Source organism: Phragmites australis, chromosome 4, assembly GCF_958298935.1.
Source record: "Phragmites australis chromosome 4, lpPhrAust1.1, whole genome shotgun sequence".
NCBI classification, from domain to species: Eukaryota; Viridiplantae; Streptophyta; class Magnoliopsida; order Poales; family Poaceae; genus Phragmites; species Phragmites australis.
In genome coordinates, this window is record NC_084924.1 from 8,259,672 (window position 1) to 8,279,659 (window position 19,988).

The window sequence follows — 19,988 nt, forward strand, 5'->3', positions numbered from 1 at the left end:
GAGGTCTTAAGTTTTAGAGGACGTGGCTATAGTAATGCTTGGTTAATATTATCTTGGAAATGCTGGTCACATATCTAATGAAGAGTTAATTACTCTTAGCATTATTATCTGGTATATTTGAGACACAAGAAATGAGACTAGAAAAAAAAAAAGAAGGGTTATTAGTTAGTTAGAAATTACTTTATTTTCCCATTTGTGATTTTCTATGTTTTATTTACTGCTATATAAGAATACGAAACTATATTTGTTGCATCAAATAATTAGATACAAACATAACTTAGCGAATACATATTTTTTAATTATTATATTATACCTCCTCTTGCTCCTTTCATATGTTTTCCTTGCTATTATATAAAATAGAAATCTCTGTTTATTATTATATCTATTAGTTCCAAAAAAAAAAATGGCATCTGTTGATCGATCTCGAAGACGACGACGTCGCCAAAATTGTTCTTTGTCACCAAATTCAGACACAGGTATGATAATGCCAACCTTTTTCATTTATTTTGATTTAAAAAAAAAAGAGAGCTTCATCATGGACATATAGTCTTCCGTAATAATAATTAATATATCTTTCTATTTATTCGAATAATACATATACAGGCTCAACGAGTAACCAAGATAATATCGCTATAGAAAAAACAACGACATCTACACCGAAACAAGGTAAATCATGTTACGTTGGACCCTCCTTTCATTAGTAGTGGTTAATATAGTATAGAAATATATCTAGGAAAAAGTTCCTTACTGTAAAAAAAGAAAAAAGAATTGACTATATGATTCTTTTTTTTTAGGCAAAAAAACATGGATGCATATAGAACATCAAAAAAGGCATCAAGATGCAGGAAGTTAGATCTATATATCTCATGAAATTTCTATTTAAATATTTATACAAAAGTAATGATTAAAGAATATCTTCTGTTTGGTGTAGGAGATCATTTCTGTCCTATAGTACCTCCATACATTGCTACTGAAAATCGTGCTAAAAGAAGACGTGTCAACCAATACAAAGCTTTGGCGCAACAAGGTCATTTCTATCTATCTTAGATATATATATATATATATATAAAAAAATACTACTGTAGGCTGCACATATTGTATTCATGAAAATACTATACATATTTATTTATTTTCTTATTAATTGTGACTATTCTTACTTTTTTCACTTACTGATTTACAGCGTTAACAATGGGTGATTCATCAATATCATTGTTAGAATCAAGCTTCGCCACACGTAAAGAGTATATATCTTTCTTAAAAGGTAATCTAACTTTTGCCCTTTACATTGCCATAAATTATTCACTTCCAATATTATACACCATAGGATATAGATTCTAAGATAACTTCATATAAGAATTAATATTCTATCTTATTTATTAAATTTTCCTTTTGTTATAGAAACATACAAAGACAAATCATATTATGGTGCACCTGACTATGAATGTAGTAATTGTGGAGCTATTTTCTGGTATCAAGAACGTGTTGTCTATCTCAGTTCATATATGGAAAAACGAATTGTTTATAATCTATGTTGCCGTAATGGCAAAATATCCCTACCGTCTTTTCAGCCTCGGCCTTTATTACTTCAACAACTTATGAGATTTAATGGTGGACAAAAAGCAAACAAGTTTATGCAACACATAAGACAATACAATTCTCTGTTTGCTTTCACCTCATTGGGAGTTCATATTGATAGAAGCATCAATACTGGAGATGGACCTTATGTTTTCCGTATTAATGGAGTTGTACATCATCGTATAGGATCTCTACTACCCGAACCTGGAAACCAACCTCAATATGCTCAGCTTTATATTTATGACACAGAACATGAAGTATCTAACAGACTTGCCATATTCAAGAATGATGATTCCTCTAAGGATCTCGATCCAAATATTGTTGCAGAAATCATTAAAATGCTAGATGCATGTAATCCATTAGTTCAAAAATTCAGGATGGCTCGAGACCGTTTATTATCTCCAAATGCTCCTAACATCTCGATTAAGTTAATAGGATCACCAGGGGCACATGGAGACAGATATAGCCTACCTACAACATCTGAACTAGCAGCTTTAATAGTAGGAGATTCATATTCTGGTATTGGTCAATTTGATATAATAGTTCAATCTCATGGTGGTGAATTTAAAAGAATACAACCCATTCATCCTGCACTAATGGCTCTGCAATATCCTCTCCTATTTCCATATGGTGAGATAGGCTTTCATCTGGGCATCAATTATAAAGAAATTGACAATGAACCATCAAAAACCCGTCAAGATGTGACAATGCTGGAATTCTATTGCTACTACGAGCACTATAGAAAGTATGAACCAAACCCATATATTTGTGGTGGTCGTCTATCTGACCAGTGTTCTGTAAATGCATATTCCTGTGTTGAAAGCCAACGGCTGACATATTATTATTTTCACCAATCTGAAATGCGTTCTGAAACTTATCAAGGAATAAGTGAAGCAATCAGAAAAGGCGCATCAATGGGTAAGGATGTAGGAGTCAAAATAACATTACCTTCAAGTTTCATTGGATCCAAGCGATATTTGATACAAAACTATCATGACTCGATGGCTATTTGCCGTGTATACGGTGCTCCAAAGTATTTCATCACATTTACATGTAACAGTAATTGGCTTGAAATAATTGAAGCACTACGATATGAACCAGGCCAGAAGCCTCGGGACAGGAATGACATCATTGTACGTGTATTTCATATGAAATTACATGAGCTGCTGAAAGATCTCAAGGAAGGCATTATATTCGGACCGATCATAGCTGGTAATTATCTCATGAACACCCTGATTTGTTTCATTAATCTCTTCTACAATTGATAAAAAAGGGGACAAATTCCTGTTTTTAGAAATTTTTCTTTCACGTTTTTTTTTTGTTTCAAAATTATTAACATACATAAATTCCTGGCCTTTACACTTTCCTTTAACATCTTTCATTTTTCTAAAACTTTGTCCATACAGTTGTACATACTAATGAATTCCAGAAGCGAGGCCTTCCCCATTCACATATATTGATATGGTTAGCTAATGACAACCATGAATCATCGCCTTCTCTTATTGATTCAATAATATCTACTGAAATACCAGACAAAAATGTTGATCCTTTAGCTTATGCACTGGTTGAAGAATTCATGATTCATGGTCCATGCGGCAAATACAATACTAATTCACCTTGCATGAAAAATGGTATATGTACAAAAAGATATCCAAAATCTTTCCGTGAAGAAACTTTTATTGATGAAGATGGCTTTACTATATATAGGCGGCGTTGTGATAAAAGAATTGTAACAAAAGGCGGAATTGAACTAGATAATCGTTGGGTTGTCCCGCATAATTTACTCCTTCTAAAGAAATATAATGCACACATCAACGTCGAAGCTTGCAACAAGACCAATTTAGTGAAATACCTATTTAAGTATGTGATGAAAGGTCCAGATTGTGCAAAATTCTCTTTAGTCAGCAGATCGACAGGAGATAATTCTATAGGTGATACAGATCAACCAGAAAATAATGACAATATCGATGAAATTGCAGAATACATAAAATCTAGATATTTGTCTACCTGTGAAGCAGTATGGAGGCTATTAGGATTTGAAATACATGAGAAAATACCAGCTGTTGAACGTCTTTATGTACATCTACCTGGAATGAATATAGTAAATTGCCATGAAGACGAAGATTTACAAGTTATTCTTGATAATCCAAACTCCAAGGTTAGTATGTTAACAGAATGGTTTGCTACCAATCAAGCTAATGCAGATGCAAGAACATTAACATATTGTGAATTTCCATCAAAATGGACATGGAATCCAGATTTGAAATTATGGTCCCGAAGACGATCTAAAACTCCAAAAATTGGAAGACTTAGATTCATACACCCAAGAACAGGAGAGGCTTTCTATCTCCGTATGCTTCTCATGGTAGTAAAAGGAGCTACAAGTTATCAAGATGTTCGAACCTATGAAAACATAGTATATCCCACTTTCCGAGAAGCATGTAAAGCACGTGGCTTAATTGGAGATGATACCGAATGGTTTGCTTTATTTGATGAAGCTATCATATGGGCTACATCATTTCAATTGAGACATTTATTTATGGCTGTTGTTGTCTTTTGTGGTATTACTGATATTTCTCTTCTTTTTGAAAAGTATTGGAGGTATATGGCAGACGACATTCTACGTTGCATTCGTCAAGGATTACAAATTTACTCATATAAACCTCCTGATAATCATCTTAAAACGTTATTATTCCAGGAATTAGAATCAACTTTCTCCAATAATGGTCTTTCTTTATCAGCATACAATTTGGTGATACCTACTAATACAAGAACTACATCATCAACAAATAGATTAATCATGGAAGAACTTTCTTATGATAGAGCAGCTTTAGAAGCAGAAGCTGATCATATGTATTCTATATTGAATGAAGAACAGAAACAAATCTTTCATACAATAATCACAGATATTGATAAAAGCAGAAAAACAATGTACTTTGTATCAGGTACATAATTTACTTACATATTTCAATATATAATATTCTTAGAGCTTTGATTTATTATATATTATACAAATGAACTTAACATTTTTTCAGGATTTGGCGGGACTGGAAAAACTTTTCTTTGGAATTGCATTATATACAAATTAAGATCCCAAGGTAAAATAATTCTTGCTGTTGCTTCATGTGGTGTTGCTTCTTTAATACTTTCTGGTGGAAGAACAGCACATTCTAGATTTCATATTCCTATAGATATAAATGATACGAGTACATGTAGTATTCATCGAGGCACAAATCTAGCTGAACTTCTAACTAAAACAAGTCTTATATTATGGGATGAAGCACCAATGGCACATAGATTTTGTTTTGAAGCACTAGATCGCAGTTTAAGAGATATTTTATCAATCAATGAACCAGCAAATGCCAAAGAACCATTTGGTGGCATGAAGATGTTACTAGGTGGTGACTTTAGACAAGTTCTTCCAGTAATAAACCATGGCAGTGCAGCAGATGCGATTAATGCATCCTTGATCAGTTCTCCTCTTTGGCAATATTTCACAGTATTCAAGTTGACTACTAATATGCGACTTCAGAATCCTACCTTAAACAATGATCAAAAAGAAAAAATGTCTCAATTTGCAAAATGGATCCTAGATATCGGTGAAGGTAAAATTCCAGCTTGTGACGGCAACAATGATGCTGATGAAAAATGGATAGAATTGCCTCATGAACTATTGTTACAACCAAGTTATGACAATATCGAAGCAATAACAAGTGTCGTATATGATGAATTTCCTCAAAAATATGCCTCTGTACAGTACCTTGCTGAAAGGGTTGTAATCTGTCCATTAAATCGTACTGTGGATGAAATAAATGATATAATGCTGGGAAAAGTTCCTGGAAGTAGCAAGATATACTTCAGTTATGATAATATTGTCAATTCAACAGAACAACCAGATGATTTTCCAGTTCTATATCCATCGGAATTTCTGAATTCTATAACACTAAATAATTTCCCATAGCACATGCTCACTCTAAAGATAGATGTCCCTGTTGTATTATTACGTAATCTTGATCAATCAATAGGCCTTTGCAATGGGACTCGATTACTTATCGTAAGATTGGGTGATCATATCATTGAAGCAAAAATTATCACAGGATCCCATATTGGACACCGAGTTTGCATTCCAAGAATCGTTCTACATGGAAACAGTCCAAAATGGCCTTTTACTTTGGCAAGACGCCAATTTCCAATCAAAGTTTGTTATGCATTAACAATCAATAAATGTCAGGGACAAACACTACAAAAAGCTGGTGTATATTTAAAAAGTCCTGTATTTTCTCACGGACAGTTATATGTTGCAATTTCAAGAGTCAGATCACAAGAAGGTTTAACAATACTGATTGAGAATGATGATGGAATGCCTGGAACTATTACAAAAAACATTGTCTATAGAAAGATCTTAGACCATATATGATATGGTGGTATTATTTATTAATGATATTACTGCAATAATATATGTTTTTGACGTAACATAGATTTCCTCTCAATGTTATATATGCTTCCAAAGAAACAATGATCTAATTCATGTGGACAAAATGTTTCAGAGCTGATATAGCAATGTCTAGCTTGAATAACTGCTTACCTGCACATAATGGTAAGTATCATTTCATTGTACTAACATCTCACTTTTTTTTGTCTCATTTTTTTTTCCCAGATGACTACCACAAAGAATATTATTTCTAACAGAAAATAAAGAGACGAACAATATATGATATGGGAAATATTACCTATCAATTACATTACCTGACTAGCATATCATCTAGAAAGAAAAATCATACAGGCTATTGTTTTCATAAAAAAGACAGATTGTGTATGATATGAAGATGTTATTTATGAAGAACAGCACTTCAACATTGTATCCTTTTAATATAATATATATTTTAGCTTAAAGTCATATATCTTTTTTAGAAACAGCTTTGCTCAGTCATACTTTTTTTCTTGTGTCCATTTGTTTTATATCATATAATATAACATGATATTAACCATGTTTTCTTTATGTATATTTCTTTTTAGATACAGATATCATTTTCTGTTTTAAGCAGTCATTTGTCTATACACAATAATGTGTAGCGTTTCATTAAACTATTATTTACCTTTTTCTGTTATTTTTAACAGATGTCGTGCATTTTGTTAAAAGATATTAATCAAGGATCAGTCAAAGCAAGAATCTGTGTAAGAGTGACAAGACTATCAGAATACATTTTGGATGACAAACCAGAAAAAATCCAAAGACTTGACTTTGTATTACTGGATCAAGAGGTATGTACACTCATTAAATGTCTCACAAAAAAAAAAATACACAGTGTTTACACTAATTTACTATACAAATGTACAGGGAAAAGCTATAGAAGCTCAAGTACCACAATGGCATGTAGATCACTTCAAACTCCACCTTAAAGAAGGAACTATATATTTTATTAGGTTTTTTCAAGTGTTCCCAGCCAAAAACAACTATCGAGCAGTTGACCATATATATATGATAAGATTCACGGGTCATACTGAACTAACCGAATTTTCTGATGCTCCTCTAACATTCCCCAAGTATGCATACACTCTAGCATCCTTTGAAACATTAAGGGCTAGAATTGATTACACCCGGGACATGTCAGGTAACAATATTTAGCTTTGTATTATACATTCCGTTCCTAATATATGTTTATTTATTATGATACCATTATCTACCTATCATAAAATAACATATGGCTTAATATTCGACAGACACAATAGGACAAGTGATGTCTATTGAACCTGCTACAACAGTTTATGTGAAGGGTATTAAAAAAAGTGTTCGACACATTTACATTTCAGATGGCCGGTATTGTTTCATTATAACACTTACTGTAATTTATGTATCATCCTTTACTCATTTCGATTTGCTCTTTCTTTTTTAATCATATTAACATAAATACAATACAGGGAATCAATTGAAGTTGTGCTTTGGAATCGTCAAGCAGCTGAATTTCCAGACGAACAAATCATTGAGCTAAGTAAAGAAAAACCAGTTATTTTGTTACTTCTTGGCATCACTACAAGATCACGTGAAGGTTAAGTAATAATCCTCAATCTTCCTTTATTACATATTAGATCTAAATACATACATCTCTAATTTTATACTTAAATAGTAAAAATATGCCCATATACCAACTTAATAAGTATTTTAATGCAGTATTCTTCTAAATAAATAGATTGTCCATTTATGATTGCTTCACAATATCTGCTTCTGTTAATACAGTCCTATTTTTCTTTCATCAGCTAACCCTGCTAATACTGCTTCATATACAAACCTAGAGTTGGTTTGGCAGCAACAGTTTGAACTATATATGTAATTTTTTCGTAACTAAAATACATAAATTTCACAAAAGTACATATCTGCAAATTACCACAGGTACTTACAAATTCAAAACAGCTACAGACACTGCACATTAGGACAACACTCATCAAGAAATTATCAACCAGTGAAAAGGACCTCAATTATATAAACCTCAAATTATTTCATTTTCTGTGCCCTCATACTCTAAATTTTATTTGTTGCTACATGAAATGTTAATCTATTAATTACTTACAAACATGCTATATGCATATATATCTATATTAAACATAGATATCAATCTATTAATTACTTACAAACATGCTATATGCATATATATCTATATTAAACATAGATATCAAGAAAGATCATTAATTTTCAATATATGCATGTATTTTTGAGTTTTAATTATTCATAAGTATAATTCTATTACCCATATAAAAAATATATATGCAGCATTGTCCTACTTTTTCTCTATTTTCTCATATGTTTTCTTTCTTTCCTCATAGGCCAATTAAAGATACAAGGTAGTAGCACATGTCAATATCATATCAATCCTACAATACCAGAAGCAATAGCTTTACAGAATAAGTAAATTTCTCTTAACCCTAGATGTTTTTAATACCTACAGCTTATATTTCCTTACCAATATAAATTTTTATCTAATCTTAGAAAATCCTCTACAGATTTGCAGGATTACCTCATAAAGTGGTATGGTCTGGTTCGAATCTACCTGTTTCAAATGTTATAATGTCATCAGTTAACGAATTAGCAAAAAACTCAAATCCACATCAAATTTATGTATGTAGCTACTTTTCCTGGACATTTATTATGCTAACTCAAATCATTAATCACTGATAAAATCTAATAAACAGGGTAATATATATCAACTCGACGTTGTGTTGAAAACACTTTCACCAAATCAATCATGGTGGTATTTAGGTTGTGTATCATGCAGGAAAAAAATATTTCCTGAAGGAGATACATACAAATGTCCCAAATGTTTCGGAAACAGCGCTGAACCTATGTATGTTTTATTTATCAAATCTCTACAAAATAATAGCCACAATTATATCCTTCTTTCTGACAAAAATATTACCCTCTTTCTTAATAAACAGGTACCGGATCACTATGATTGCAGCAGACCCAGATACTATTATGCAAGATAATGCATCTACCATAGAAATTATTTTTTTCGGAAATATTGGTGAACAACTGACAGGAATCACTGCACTTCAACTAGCAGCAACAGCGACAACAAACAATGGCTCAATCCCCTCAGAAATAACACGTTTATATAATCACAAATATACATTAAGACTCACTATCCCATTCTCATCCATGCAGAGAAATACTATATCATTCCAAGTAAAAAATATTATTGCTATTGGTGGCCCTATCATTATTCCACCATCTATATCAGGTACACCTTCAGCTACACATGACAACTTAATATTTAGTTCTCTATATTTATTTAGGTTTTGGACATAACAACATTTAACAAGAATATATTAAATTCTACAGAACTACAGTGTGATAAAGATAGTGGTATCCAAGCTACATCACTAACATCAGCATCCTCATCTTCTGATGCGGCACTTACAGCCAAGAAAGTAAATAACCTTCTTACTCTTTTATTGTTTATTATTCTGTACATAGAAAATAAGCACAGAAAATTTATTTTCGTCTTTTTATAACAAACCAGCTGCTTCATAGGAATATTTCCATTTTTTTCCCCAGCCCATACAGTTACACTAACAAATACAAATGCCCTTTAACTTTGAACCACATAAATGCTCTGTTTCCTCCTTTAAATCATTTTTCCACAAGGAGCCTGAGAGAATATCTATAGCATAACAACACTGAGAACACTGCATTTATTTAATATTTGTCCAATTCATCCTATTTTTCAAGAAATCTATTATGACAGCAAATATATATTATAATAACCAATAGCTTAATTATTGATCATGCAAGTACCTTCACTTTTAACATTGATAGATCATACATTACCACAAGATTTCTTCAAAATACTTTATAGAACTTCATGAGCTAGGTGTCCTAAGCACAAAAAAAAAAGCTCCCAAACCTAAGTATTATCATTTTACTTCAGGATACCACAGACCAAGAAGATAATCCTACAACACCATTGCCTTCGCCTCAACGATTAACAAGAACAGGACCAGTAAGCCATTCTCTTAATGATACAAGAATTTACATTATTTCTTAATAATATAATGAACATCATACTCTTTTCTATGTTTTCACCAATTATAAGTCTCCAACAACGACAAATGTACCTAGCAAGCGGCCACTTCATCTTGAAGATTCACCTTCATCAGACTCTGAAATTACAGCAAGGTGAGTATAAATTGTAAAGAATTTCTCCATATATTTCTCTCATATACACTTGATAATATCCTAATTTTTTTTTCTCCCTCCCCCGGCCCCTTTACAATGTACCTGGTACTCCCAGAGGTGGAACTTCTACTAAAAGAAGACTCCTAAAAGAGTAACTTCTATCAGTCGTCTCAGAATAATATCAAATATGTATCATATATATATTGTCCTCTTTTTCTTTTTAATCACAATACTGCCCAATGTTACATCAAACTTATATTTTGTCCAGCTACAATATCACTGTATTATATTTAAAACTTAACTTTATGTTATATGCATTCCTCAAAAAAAAACTACGAACACCATGAGAACAATGTTTTCGGGCTCCATTACACTATCCTCTTTATTTTAAGTGCTTACCAAAAAAATATTAAAACAATCAATGCTTTCCCTTCAGATCAGATTGCAGCAAAAGCAATTTTCTCCAAATAAAATCTTGCATTTTTTGTATAAATCCTTATTGTTCAGGATCTTGCTCTGCTGTGAAACAATTTTCTTGGTAATTTACCTGTATATATTGCTTACTGTTTGTTGATCTAGCTGAAATATGCTCATGTGCTCACATATATTTAATATCTCGATTTGGTACAGCCAGCACTAGAGTGTTATATACAGTTTTACTTTAATTTATACACTCTTCCTAAAAACTTCAAACACCATCATATTAATCTTTTTGAGTCCCTTTATCTAAAGTATTTACAAAAACATCATTAAACTGTTTATTAGCTTTTATTCACAGCAGCAGGAACAATTTTCTTGAAATCACAATATCTTGCAATTGTGTAAAAACCGCAAATTCTCTATGATGTTGCCCTCCTGTGAAACTACTTTCTTGCTGATTCTATTGCATATATTGTTGCCTACTATTTGCTCATATAGTTGAAATATGTTCGAAGTGGTCATATATACCCAACATCTCAAATTGATACAGCTAGCACAAAATTAACGATTTATTGTCCATCTATTTCTTATTCCTGTTACTCGGTGTCGCATATGATTTTGTTTCACCTAACATTCAACTTTGGTATTATTGTTTCCTTGAATTAGGTCTAAATCTTTTTTTTTCCCCAAATTTCCTCACCATGATAGTCAGACAATATGCAATCTCATTTTTTTTATGCCATCATACTGCCTACTGATATCAATTTGTAGTATGTTAACCTATCAAAGAGTCCTCCCATTTTTGTTTTTTTTTTTCCTTCCATGTATACTTCTCAACCGTGCACTATCTAGAACCAAAATTTTCCCACAATGCCAATCATTTCATTTCATTTCTTTTATCAATCATTTCATATATGTGCGTAACGTATATCGTTTTCAATGTTTTACTACATAATATATCTTAACTGTTTTCTCGATACACGTGCTACTGTTTGAGCTGAGTTTTTTAGGTACTGCTTTTTCTTGATAACACAATGTAGCAGATATTTCGCAGGTGTAAATTTAAGGTTTCGTATGAACCATCATTTTTTTTTATTTTGATTCAACAGCACCTTACGGTTTTCAATGGTGATAACTTTTAGCTGTGTAGTTTTTGATTTTATATACAGAACGGTGATCCTAACCATCTATTGTTATTATTATTATTATTATTTTTGGGTGTGTGCATATTTCTATATAGAATTTTCAAGTTGTAAACTTCGCTTCTTGCAAATATATCTTGATACCTGTTGTAACTTAGATCTTAAACCCAACCACCTCACTCTCCATCTATTTCTTATTCCTATTACTCAGTTTAATAAGGTCATGAGAACATAAGTTTGTGTACAATATACTACCATCACTCACCAATCCATACTCAAATTAGATCACAATCCAGATTTTTACAATTTTGCAATCGTTCTTAATCTTACATAAACCTCGAGCTGCGAAATCTTACATAAATCTCGAGCTGGCGCAGCGTAGCGCGCCAATCCGCCTAGTTAACAAATGTTTCTCCTTAAATCATGGAGGGTTGCACACATGGCTCAACCAGATCATCAAACCAATAGGATATCACCTAATTTATTTTGACTTCTTTCAAGTATAACAGTAAGAGTCATTTTACCACCTGGTAAAGGTATCAAGAGGTACCACTTTGCATAAAATATAATCATGAGGGATTCTACTTAGCTGGTGAGGTCCATAAAGCTACATCATACAGCATATGAATTGCACTGTAGCCATCGCTATAGAACGTAGCTTTACTCATCATTAGTAATGTTTATTTTTAGCGTCACAGGTTGCACAGTAGTAAGAGCCATTTGATGCGGCAGTAACACCTGAGGACGTAGGTTTACTTTGCTCAAATTATTTGTTGCTCTTTGATCGAACGGTTTATTCCCGATTTATGTGCAGCTTTCACTCCTGCTGAGCGCCGAATAGAGCAAAATATGTTGGTCGGTTTAAACTCTGAATCATCCATGCATGTAGGGGTCAATTAAACTAGTACTTGTAAGAGTCTTGTCAATATATTACTGGAGTTGGATGTTGATGAGAAAATATCTCAGTGGATTTTCAAAAAGTAGCTACTCCGTACTTGTGATTGATACCAACGAAATTAAGCTCAGTGGATCAAGGATCAATCAATCCTAAATAACCCAATGCCCTTGACGGAAACAACTACTACAAGAAACGGCAAATCGTTCGGATAAGAAGAAACGGCAAATCAATACTACTGGTGGGCGCTACAGTGATTTTTTGCAGAAACGGCAAATCAATACTACTTGCCAGTAGCCGATACAATCTGTACAATCTTTGGGCGACCTCCATTGACATCACCATGACGTAATCCGATCAAATAAACAACGCCTACTTGCCAGTAGCCGATACGATACGACGGATAGAGAGAGATTAGAGAGAGAGAGAGAGAGCAATAATCTATGTTTCGTACATACAAGTGGAAACTAGGGGAGGGAATACTTAAGCCACCATTTGCACAGTTCAATTGCAGCTCAAAGGAAGGAGGGAGGAGGTCGAGTAGTTCACACCCACGGCCGAACCAAGTGGCCTTAAATTAGTCTTCCTCTCCCAACCCCAAAGGTTATATATGGTGGTGCAGCTCGTCTCGTTCTCACCCCCATTGGTGGAAAGGAAAGGGACCGGACCTGACCCCTCTCTCCGATCTCCATAGGTGGGTCTCGTCTCATGCTCTCATTCCCTCCCCTGATGCCACACCACAAAGGGCATGCAACTCGCATACACAGAAACAAATGCACCCTTCCTTCTTGCATATTGTGCCACTCCTCCCGCTGCAGTTACTTCCGCTTGCGCAATGCATGCAGTGCGCTCCGATCCTCTCTAACTGTTCTGTTAATTCCTGTGTGCTTGTGATCAGGACTTGTTGAGCTTCAAGCAGCTAGTAGCCAAGCACTAGCAGTCCTTTGGGCTTTGGTTTGGAAGAAAGGCATCCCAATCCTTCCCAAGCAATCTGCAGATGGCGACGCAGTGGTTCTCCAACATGGTATACTAATTTTTACCAGCCATCTCAGTGTTGATTTGCATCAGCACCGTGTGGCGTAGCGTGCTGAATAATCATGCCGTGCGTGGTTTCCTGGCGCGCAGGTGATGGACGAGCCGAGCTTCTTCCACCAGTGGCAGTCCGACGCGCTGCTGGAGCAGTACACGGAGCAGCAGATCGCCGTGGCGTTCGGGCAGGGGGAGGTGGACCATGCAGCGGCGACGGCGGCGGCGGCGCTGATGCCGCTGCAGCACGTCGCCGCGGCGGAGCACCGCCCGCGCAAGGCGGCCAAGGTCAACACCAGCTGGGACTCGTGCATCACGGACCAGGGCTCCCCCGCGGACTCCTCCCCGACCATCCTCTCCTTCACCGGCCACGCCGCGTCCGTGTTCGCCAAGGCCGAGGCGCAGATGCCGGGAGCCCCGTACTACGGCGCTCCCGTGAAGGCGCCCAAGCACGAGGTGGACGCGGGCGTGCGGCCGTTCCAGGCCCAAGCGCGCACGGTCACGCGGAGCTACGACGCCATGGTCGAGGCCGCCGTCGAGCCCATGAAGGCGCCGGTGACCTCCCGGCCGGCATCCCACAACCAGGACCACATCCTTGCCGAGCGGAAGCGCCGCGAGAAGCTCAGCCAGCGCTTCATCGCCCTTTCCAAGATCGTCCCTGGCCTCAAGAAGGTACACGCATGCGCACCCAAATCCATGGCTCTTTATGGCCGTGACTAGCCAGCTAACTCCGATGAATTGAACTAACTGGTTTGGCATTGCTTGTAGATGGACAAGGCGTCGGTGCTCGGCGACGCGATCAAGTACTTGAAGCAGCTGCAGGACCAGGTGAAGGGCCTGGAGGACGAGGCTCGCCGGCGGCCGGTCGAGACAGCGGTGCTGATCAAGAAGTCCCAGCTGTCCGCCGACGACGACGACGGCTCATCCTGCGACGAGAACTTCCTGGGCGGCGAGGCCGGCACGCTGCCTGAGATCGAGGCCCGGGTGTCGGACCGCACGGTGCTGGTCAGGATCCACTGCGAGAACCGCAAGGGCGCGCTCATCACAGCGCTGTCCGAGGTCGAGCGCATCGGCCTCACCATCAAGAACACCAATGCGCTCCCCTTCACCACCTCCTCCCTCGACATCACCATTATGGCCATGGTCAGTCAGCTCCTCAACAACCTTCTCCCATGCATGCCATGTTGTTCTTGTTCAGTACACACGTATGAACAAATTAGATGGTGTTGTTCATCTGGTTAATGCATCTGCAGGCTGGTGACGACTTCTGCTTGTCTGTCAAGGATATTGTCAAGAAGCTAAATCAAGCGTTCAAGTCATCTTTCTGAAGGGTTTAGCTCCTGATCAATTTTAATTTAGGCCAACTTTTTCCCCATTAGCCTTGAGGATTTGAGGCTAATGGTTAGGTTCTTATGTTCTTCCCTGCCGGTGCTTCTGAAGAGAGTTGCTTGCAGTCCACCCCCGCCCCAAAAAAAAAGGAAGCCATTTCCACTGTTTTTTTTGCTGCATGGGTGCAGATAAATCACCTAGTTACCTACCCTCTTCTATTTTCTGTCCCTCCACTTTTTGCATGGTTTCATCAGGCAGTCACTCCATGTTCTTGGGAGGGAGGAAAGTTTTAAAAGAAGAGACCTGTCTTTTTCTAGGGCTTGTTAATTATCTGGGGGGGTCTTGACTTTTACAAAACCTCGTTTTCATTTCTCCCCTTTGAAAATGTTGCCCTTGCACCTTGTTTTCTATGAGAAGACTGTGTTTTTCAATCCCAAGGCACCTACGTTTGCCGTCCTCTCAATCTTTATCAAACTCTGTTCCCAGAAAGCTTCAATTGTGGAGAAAATGGTGCCTTATTTTTTTTCAAGCTCTGAGGGGGACTTTGCAAGCCTTAATTCAGAAGTACAGTAGGGGTGCCTCTGTCTTTTTGAGGGTCCTACAAATTGGCCACAGCTTGATGGACCCTTTGCTTGTAGTTTTCACATGTGGATTTTTGCTGTCACAGGATCAAGATGTAGTTGTGCTCTCTTTACTTGCATGCAAGCATAAAAATAAATAAATGTGCTCTCTTGTTAGCTTCATGGCTCTGCTGACTACATGTCTTTTCAGCTTACTCAAGATTTGTCTTTTCTTAATGTTGAGAAACTTCACAAATTGTTGACAGACTGCGATCTAGTCGATCTTTATGTATGTCTGGAACGAGCTATCCTATGTATTATCAGTCCACAAATCAATATAAAACTATAAGGGTGGCATTTCTACAGTTATCCCAAAAGAACATTCACAATAAATATTACGTGTAAATTGACCACTTAACTGCGATATAAACACTTTTCAAACTTGTAATCGTTTTTAAATGGTGTAGAAAATTCTTTGGAATTGTGAACACAATGTTCTTAGCCCTTGCCCCTACAATTCATCTCCTTGTTCTCCGTGACTATAATGTTGGGAACTGAACTTGAAACTTATACAATCTTCAACCTGACAACATGATGCCCTAATTTCCATGTGAACTCCCTCATAATTGCATCTATAAAAGACACTTCTAACACTGCAATCTTATTTTCTTTAATGCCACAGCACAGCACAGCACAACACACCTAAGTGCCTTGACAACTAAGGCGCATTATCTCCTCATCTGGTCATTAGTCAACTAAAGCCTACCTTTCTCTGGTGGTAACAAGACTTGTTTGTGAGCCAAAGCATCTCATCTCCTACCACTCCATGGATTTATTAAACCCACACAACCACTGACCCCAACCAGTGGAGGCTCGGCTCTGCTTGTTTCTGAACTTTTATATGCATGACCTGACTGACTGAAAGCTTGCCCTGCAATTCCTTGCATCGCAACAGTCGCTCTCAAACCCCGTCATGGATTGCGATGTTGTGTCCCTGGAAATTAGCGGCTCCCCAAATTATATGGCCGATAAGCAACACAATCAATTTATCGCTCTCTTTTTTCTGCTGAAAAATAGAGTGGTAGATATTCCTCTGAACAATGAAAAGAACGTCTGGGTTTGCTGTCAAAACAAAAGTAAGAAATTGAGCAATCATGTAATGTTCTCCTTGGTCAGAAAAAGATTTTGTTGGCGGAGACTGGAGACCTGGAGATCGTTGGTCCAGTAAGGTGTTTCCGTGTGATCTGCTGCCGTTGGCTACGGCGTTCGCTGAGGGCGATGTACACACGGCGTCGGCGCGAGGAAATAAAGAAGTCAGGACACTCTAAGAACGGCGTCAGGCAGTTTCAGACTTGTAGTTAGCTATTGGTTTAGTTTCAGTACAAGACATAGTCAAGGGACTAACAATGTCTTTAAGGTGTATCTTTGGTATGCCGACTGGTAACTCCTAGATCTAAGAACAAGAAATAGAAGTAGACACGGAATGAGGTTCGAGAGCCCCTCAACTTTAACACAATCAATCGGTGAATGAGCTAAAAGAACCTCGAACATGTCTCCTAAATCTTCAATGTATAAACCAATTAAAACGGCTGAATTTGTTGTAACAAGGTCAACAAGACAAGGCCACTGTTTTTTGGCTTGTACTGTACATCGTATTGAGGCTCGCTGGCTTATTTGGAGAAGGAAAAAATGAGTAGTTATAACTTATAAGGCATTAATTAATTAATTTAATGTTAAATATTTCCTTAATTTGTTAGTAGTTTTTGATTTTGCATTTTGATGACCCCCATTTTCAGAAATTAATGGAACAGTCCATATAAATTTAATCGTTAATTAAGGAATAAGAGTTTACATCTCACAAGAAATTATATCATGATAGTTGGACCCTCACCACCCATCAATTGCATGGTATTCCTTGACTAATTGTCCTCTCTTTTTTCCGAGAGCATCTCTTTTCCCTTTCTCTGGACAGGTTGCTGGTATTTAATATATGTATTATATATGTATGAGATATAAGTGTTGTAAAACCGGACTCCTGAAGGAGTCCTACCCGGCCACGACTAGGAGCCTAAGGAATCGGTGAGGGACTCCTTCTCCTAGTCCTTTAAGATATGGGCTCATAAACTTGTCTCCAAAGTAGGAGGCTTCTCCATCCCTATATATACAAATGGAGTTCTCCTATTGTGTAACACCTTGGTTTTTAACTTTTGCAATTTCTTAAAAAAATCTAGAATTAATTAGGGTTTAAACAAATAGAATAGGTTAAAACCTATTTTCTAAAATAAATCTAATTTAATATTCATTGGAACTTCTAGAAATGTCATTTGTATTTCCAAAAATACGTCACAACATAAATTATTTGAACTAAGACTTATCTGTGCAGCACTGATTTAGGGATCATAACTCCTAGCTCCATTATCCAAAATGAGACTTCCATAGGTTCAAATGGAAGCTCTCTACGAGACCTACAACTTTGGTATTTTCAATATTTGCATTTGAGGCCATTTTGAAGTCTAAAATTGCATGGGAAAATGAGGTTGTCCAGGATTCTGCGAATATCCATAAATTTCGTGGATCCTTTGTGTTGGGCCTCCTACATGACTTGTATGACGGTCAAGAGCTTTGGCTTATGTAGGATTGGGTCTAGTGGAACCTTAAACATATCTACGTTTTTAGAAAAGAATTTTTGCAGAGAAATTTGAATAAGATTTGAATTTGAATTGAGCTTAGAGTGAATTTGAGAGAAACGAAAAATGAGATTGAACAAGAATAGGAGTATATAGGGAATTTGAATTTGAATTTAGGTAGAATTTGAGAAATAAGAGAGATTGGCTTTAAAAAATGATTTGGATAAGATTTGAATTGAACTAGAGAAAGATTAGGTATGATCAAGAATTGAATAGATGATGAATTCAAGGATTTTAAATTCCAACTATTAAGATCCTTAACTAATTTACTACAGAGTTTTGTAAAAATCTTTTCAAAATCTTTTTTACTCAAAACACCAAAGAGAAAGAAAAAGAAAAGAAACTCTAATGCATTTACCCTGACTCCTAGCAAAACTCAGCATGCAATACACACAAAATAATAACATATATTGATTGATTATTTATGAAAATAGTTTTTAAACCTATTCTACAGTGAAGTTACTTACTAATGTTGTAAAAAAAATTAAAAAAATTCTAAAAACCAGGGTGTTACACATGACTTCATAGATATGAAGGTGTAAGTTGCTATAAGGCTTGTGCTTCTGTGAATTGGTATATTGTGCTTGTAGAAAGACCATCTTTAACCTACCCTTCCTCTCTTTTTACACTCAGGGTAACTTGAGTGTATGATACCGGATTCTTTCGGGCACAATTTTTCCAAATTGTCCATCTCTCGAGTAGGTAGGAAACCTTTTCTAAATAGGGGATAGCTTCCCTATTCGATATGAGTACATTCCTTGTATTATTTTCTCAATACATTTTTTGGTGACGGTTGTGATATAAAACGGATCGAGTAAGTTATGTAAAATTATTTTACACCTTTTATAAATATATGGTATTTATAAATATATAATAACAATTATATATCCTCGTCTGTATATGGAAAAAGAGTAGTGAAACTATTAGAAAGAATTAGCAGAGGATTAGACAAACGAAGTTGGTTAGAAGGAGAATAGGTGGTAGAAAATTGATGTCAAAACAAAGCGATTGTAAAAGCGCTACTATGCTACTATCATCACTGGTTTAAGTGCTGTGCAATTTCTACACATGAGACAACGATGTCATTCACGGACCAACACGTGTAGGCCACAGCGTCCATAACATCATCAGGGACCAAACGCAAAATGACACTTTCTCATTCTCATTTCTTAGCCCCGGGCCACAAGCTATCCCCGCCTATGAGCTATCCCCGACTCGCCGACACGGCCAAAAGCAGAGGAAACTGGGAACCGGACGCACAAGCTCTGCGAGAATTTTGGAGGCACGCACGCACCGGCGCCGAGTCACCAACCCGACGACGACGACGACTCCTCCTCCGTACGGTGCCGTTGGCTGGTTGGACTTCCGCGCGCGGCCGTTCCCCTGATCGCGACGCGGAGCTGGCTGCACGGCGCGTTGGCGCCCGGGCGTACGGCACGGTTCACCCTTGGACCAGCGGTGCCTGCCCTCGCCGGGGAGCCCGGTACGGTTCCTACCCGGTGGCTTCCCTCCCGGATTCTCGGGCCTACCCGCGTCGTGTCACGTGTGCGCCGAGGAGGGATACGTATTGGGATCCCCTGACTTCAGGGGATCATGCAAATCGGTTCTGAGCCGTTCTTGCTCGGTTGCTAATTGAGAGGATCATGCAAATCTTGTAGTTTAGTCAGACAGCGAACAAGAGGA

The 19,988-nt window shown here is 36.9% G+C and overlaps 1 protein-coding gene across 1 annotated transcript; it reads left to right on the forward strand.

Annotated features, from left to right (window-relative positions):
* The first annotated feature begins 13,250 nt into the window (after positions 1-13,250).
* LOC133915544 (transcription factor bHLH18-like) lies at positions 13,251-15,801 on the forward strand. Its single transcript, XM_062358746.1, has 5 exons — positions 13,251-13,397; positions 13,602-13,727; positions 13,829-14,401; positions 14,498-14,872; positions 14,983-15,801. The coding sequence occupies exons 2-5, from the start codon at positions 13,701-13,703 to the stop codon at positions 15,055-15,057; spliced, it is 1,050 nt and encodes a 349-aa protein (XP_062214730.1). The 5' UTR covers positions 13,251-13,397; positions 13,602-13,700; the 3' UTR covers positions 15,058-15,801.
* The last annotated feature ends 4,187 nt before the right edge of the window (positions 15,802-19,988 follow it).

Bases quoted from the DNA above. Each gene is read 5' to 3' on its own strand.
- LOC133915544 (XM_062358746.1), top strand. From the start codon at position 13,701: ATGGCGACGCAGTGGTTCTCCAACATG. The intron at 13,728-13,828 runs GTATACTAATTT...CCTGGCGCGCAG, and splicing joins CGCAGTGGTTCTCCAACATG to GTGATGGACGAGCCGAGCTT. The intron at 14,873-14,982 runs GTCAGTCAGCTC...ATGCATCTGCAG, and splicing joins ACATCACCATTATGGCCATG to GCTGGTGACGACTTCTGCTT.